The 5,000-nt window shown below is 42.2% G+C and overlaps 1 protein-coding gene across 2 annotated transcripts in view; it reads right to left on the reverse strand.

The window, feature by feature from the left end:
- The window catches only part of LOC137999865 (CWF19-like protein 2), a 28,682-nt gene that overhangs the window by 16,603 nt on the left and 7,079 nt on the right, over positions 1-5,000 (reverse strand). For both annotated transcript variants that reach the window (XM_068845819.1, XM_068845820.1), the window contains exons 9-13: positions 4,366-4,409; positions 3,276-3,545; positions 2,777-3,161; positions 1,336-1,542; positions 208-348 (exon numbers count right to left, since the gene is read on the reverse strand). In XM_068845819.1, coding sequence (XP_068701920.1) covers positions 208-348; positions 1,336-1,542; positions 2,777-3,161; positions 3,276-3,545; positions 4,366-4,409 — 1,047 coding nt within the window. The remainder of the gene's footprint in view (positions 1-207; positions 349-1,335; positions 1,543-2,776; positions 3,162-3,275; positions 3,546-4,365; positions 4,410-5,000) is intronic.

Consider the following 5,000-nt stretch of genomic DNA (forward strand, 5'->3'; position numbering starts at 1 on the left):
AACGTTAGAAAGATTATCGCAGTTGACTGATAGATTTTCTCCAGCTTCCTTTGCAGTTGCTTTAGTGGAAAATCCGAGTCTAACGGCCAAGATCCTTTTCACTTTCATATAAAATTTAAATACGTTCAGGTCATACGAATGACACGTCTTATCGAAGGAGCGCCTTGTCTCTCTCGAACAAAAGTCCCCAAATGTTTAATGCTTTACCTTGGATGATAGTCTGGCTAACATAGCATTGTGGCCCTCTGCCGTTTGCATCTTTTCTCGTCTCACCATTTCCTTCAAATCATATCTGTCATCATCTGCAAAGTACCTCTCTCTTTTACCTTCCTTGCTGTGTGTGTCAACCTACAATGACGTAAACTTCAGTTTGTGGTATCACCCTAATTTCAGGCAAATTCGGATTCCGGAGGAAGGAGAAATTAGGTAGGTAGCCAACTTCGGCATGTTTCTTTACTTTTGAGAGCAACTTGTGTTAGAAAGGAACTTTTTAGAAGCAAATTTCTAGGTGAATGAGAAGATGTAAACAGTAACGTAAGAGCAAATTTTCTTTCAGCGCCCCGTCAATCCATTAATGTGCCAACCCAGGAGCCCATCTGGAGCGTGCAACTTCCATACAGCGTCTGTGAAACGGCGTTTTCACAAGTAGGTTTATTTTTAGACTAGCCCTTCCCGCGAATTAGGTCAAAAAACAAAGGCAGTTCCGGTTCGGTGACCCTATGACGTCAGCTTAATTTCTTGTAATTGGTCATCGGGCTCCTGTGGGAGTCTCATTAGCGGGAAATTCAATCTAAAAATAACCTTACTTGTGAAAACGCCGTTGCAAGAAAATAGGTAAGTTGCACGTTCCGGGTGATGGGCTCCTGGCCAACCAGAGATCTATTGGCTGTCGAAACAAAGGTTCTTTTGTTCTGTGGTTCGCAAAATTTAAATCATTGTATCAAAAGAATCGTTTATAAACAGTGAATATCGCCATTTGTCGGACTTTACCCAAAATAAAGGCTAATGGCTCGGCCGCAGTTCGCCGTCGAAAAATTCCGTACAGATTTCTCGTCCATAGTGTGTGCATTACCAAAATTTGGGAGCTTAAGCACGCGCGTTTTTGAGACGCGGACGGCAACGGGAAGAGAACATTTCGCGTGCCAGGACAGCGTTGTCTCCCAGATTTTTATACTAATTATTTCTAATGGAGTAAAGATACTTGATAATGTAAATGTTGCTGTGTGAAGAGAAGTTAAAAGAGAAAACAGCTCACTTCCGGTTGCCGTCCGCGTCTCAAAAACGCGCGTGCTTAAGCTCCCTCTCATCATGCTACGACTTCGACTTGATGATCACCTTTCGTCGTTTTTTCCTTCCTTTCGCGTGCTCGCGTTCTTTTGTTATCTCCAGTGGTCTCACATTACCGGCTGCATCTGTTCTCGTTAGTACTACAGTCTCCTCTGTGCGTTTAGCTGTGGCTCCACCTTCTTTGGTTTGGGACTCCCGAAGATCTTTGGTTTTTCTCATTTCGTCCAACTGTGACTTTAACTTCGCAGCTAAGTCCTGGAAAAAGAGAAAGTTGAAAATTGCTCAGAAAACGACCTTATTGCAGTTCTGATGTAATCAAAGATGGGCCTACAGAAACATCCCAGTCACTGAAGGCCTGCCACATAGACTGTTGCGTTATCTCCAGAGGTGCTGTGAAAACCATTCAAATTAAAGCTCACGCAAATCCTTGCGTGAATGGATCAATAGGTGGTTTACAACCGATCTCTAGAGACAGATAACAATGATGTAACGTACAATAACTGGCGGACGAACAAAAGGATCTAATAAGAGATCTTTTGCTTTTGTCCACCAACATGGTGGAGTTGACGTCACTTCAAAAATGCAGCCATTTGGGTGAAGCATTTGGAGCAGTACCGGTGATTTACGCGCTCTATTTAAGTATTATATTTCTATAGTGTTGTCCATAAAATGAAGCAACGCATTCCCCAGTTAGGAGTCCATAACTGGGAGCGTACATCTACCCACCCGTTTATAAGAGTACAAAAAGAGAATTGGGGACCTTAAGCAAGCACGACATCGACGACGACGGCTGCAAAAATTCAGCGATGTTGAAAAAAACTAAATTTTTTTAAAAGCTTTAGCACCGTTGGTGTCATGGCTTTTCCATTATTCCTAATCTTCAAACATGAAAAATTGGAGCCGGTTACTCAAGAACCAAACTGGGATGACCAGCATTAAAGTTTGAAGAAAGAATGAACACTTTCGTGTAGTGCTTTCTATCGCCAAAAGATGCAGATTTTCGGCATTTTACTCTGTAAAAATGTAAAACACACAGAATGAACTGAATTTGTTTTTTCGGTAAACTTGTTGTTTTCGATGTCCATTTTTCTGAAGAACCCTTTACCTTTTCCATCCGAGGTGGAGAGATGAGTATACAGTTTCTGTTTAGTGGGGCTAACAGTCAGATGAACAGTTATTCCAGTGGGTGTTCGCAACTCTTAGCATTTTCTTGTAGATTTGAATTTGTAAGACACTAACCGCAACCAATTGGAGTCCATTTGGAACCCACATCGGAGTTCAAGTGAGAAAAGAGTAATTTATGCCAGAAAGCAAGTATATGTCCTATAAACAATAGCCATTCTGCACCATGCTTTGAGTCTGGGTAAAATCCTTCAATGTGACGACTCAAATAAAAGCCACTGACCGCTTGTATTGATAATTATATAGCACAGCACATATAGCGTAAGGAATGCCATCTTAAAAAGAGTTGGTTTCGGACAATACACACCTCATTGCCCATAATCTCTGCCTTGACAATCTTAGCTCCTATTTCATTCAGATCAGTCTCAGTGATCTGCTTTGCAGGAAGAATTATTCTCTCTTTTTCTTCTTCCTCTTCTGCCTCCGAACTCGAGCTGCTTTCTGAGCCGGACACTTCGTTTCTGTCTTGAACATTTTCTTCCTTCCTTCTATCAACCTCCCCAGATGAAGAGCTTTTTTCGGATCCAGTCTCTAACTTCTTTTTCCATCTCCCAGAGGGTCTGGGCATGGTTCGGTCACTCGAGAGGCTCTCTTTACTATGGGGCTCTTGTTTAGAGTCAAAGTCCCACGTCGACGAGGTCGAGGTTTGCGCCGAGGCCGCCGGGCGTTTGAATTTACCAGCAAATGAGGACCTTGTTGAGAAACAATCAAATAATTAAAAAAGGAACAAATTGGAACTAACAAGGGAAAAAGACACGCGACTGGCCTTCACTCTGTATACTGTAGACAACAAATCTATTACTTACCCATTGTTTTCGTCAGGTCGTAAGAACCTTGGGGTATCGTTTCGTGCTCGTTCTCTGGTTTCGTTCTCTCTTTCTGGCCTTCTTCTCCAGCTTTCCTTTGTGTCTCTGGAAGACTTGCGCTCGCCTTCGTCACGGTCATGCCCTTCTCTCCTGTGTCTAGCAAGTCTGTCTGGACTCCTTGATCTGTTCCTCGCATCATCTTTGCCTCGCTTTCCATAATCGCTTTGGTGTCTTGCATCGATTCTGGATTTTTCGGTATACTTACTTTCCCTGAGAAAAAAAAACATGACGTGTCTTTGAAGGAAGATTACGTGGTAGATGAACAAATAGAAACTTCCAGTACTGAAACGATTTGAAACGTAACCTGCATTGCCGGGATCGCAACTGAAGTAGAGAGATTTAGCATCACGCTTACGTGAAACGTTTCACGTTTCACGTAAAACGGAGTGAAGCTCAATTGTGGCTTTAGCTTAGGGTGACCCGCGGCAACTCGGAATGGACTCTGTTAATCTCTAGTATTAGGTTGACAAAAAAAAACAAAACAAAAACTGTGAGTCTTTTAAATATAGTTTGTAGATAAAGACACTATGTAAAATGAAAATCCTTACCTGTCAAATTTGGCGAGTTTCAATGAAGATGTTTTGTGAGTCAACAGAGAGCCAACATGAGTTTATGAAGAAAATTGCGGTAAGGAGTCAGTTATGTACGTAACCATGAAACCTAATTTTTCCCCGTTTAAACGCACCGGAAAATGGTTTGGGGGATCTTTTTTTTCCACAAATAAGTTGTTATGCAGAAGAAAAACGCGAAAATCCCTATTGTCACGTTGAAACAGTAAGCGGCAGCCGGCAAACGGGAAAAATGGCGGGAAAATCATGGTCAGGTGGTCACTTTTGCCGTTCGCGTTTCACGTAACCGTGATACTCAGTAAATCTCTCTATTAGGAATTGCGACATGTGAGGGCACCGGAAAAGACGCGCTTCGCGTGTAGTTGTCAGTAGAGCTGAATGCTTACGAGCGTGTCCGCTAAGAGAGTTTCGACACTATCTCCTTTTGAAAACCAAATAAGTCCAAGAAACCGTAGATTTACCTTTGTTCTGCTTCCTTTATCATCGATTCAAGATCCTCAACAGACTTGTACAAGACAAAAAATAAAGACAAAATCAAAAAGAGCCAATTTCGAAGGGATGTACAACAAACTCACCAATAAATAAATGTATAAACTTAAAGTCAGGGTTACAGAGATGACGTAAGAATGAAGTGATCCTTAATTAACCAGCTCGCACATTGTCTTCTCCGCAATCGCCTTTCGGGATGTCACGCAACGCTCCTCGCTCTCTTTGAGGGAACGTTGCGTGACATCCTAACAGACTACTGCGAACGAAACTACTGTTGCCTTCTCATCCCGCTTTCATTTGAAAATGCAACTTTTTCTTCCCTCCACACGTATCCGATGAAAACGATCACCGAAACGGAACTTTTCACAAACGCTTTCCGGAGTGGAACTTTTTCAAAACGCTGTTTTCACGTGTACGTGTGGACGACGAAAACGGAACTTTTCGAAATGAATGAATCACCGATCCACTCCGTGAAATATTAGAAACTTATTCAATCTGTGGGTTCCGATGTTCCCGTGAGGAATGAATCAACGATGAAATAAGCTATGATCTTCGTAAAGAAGCCTGAACAATTCAGGACTTCAACGAGGTTTGAACCCGTGACCTT

This window comes from Montipora foliosa, chromosome 4 (assembly GCF_036669935.1).
Source record: "Montipora foliosa isolate CH-2021 chromosome 4, ASM3666993v2, whole genome shotgun sequence".
In the NCBI taxonomy this organism is placed as follows: Eukaryota; Metazoa; Cnidaria; class Anthozoa; order Scleractinia; family Acroporidae; genus Montipora; species Montipora foliosa.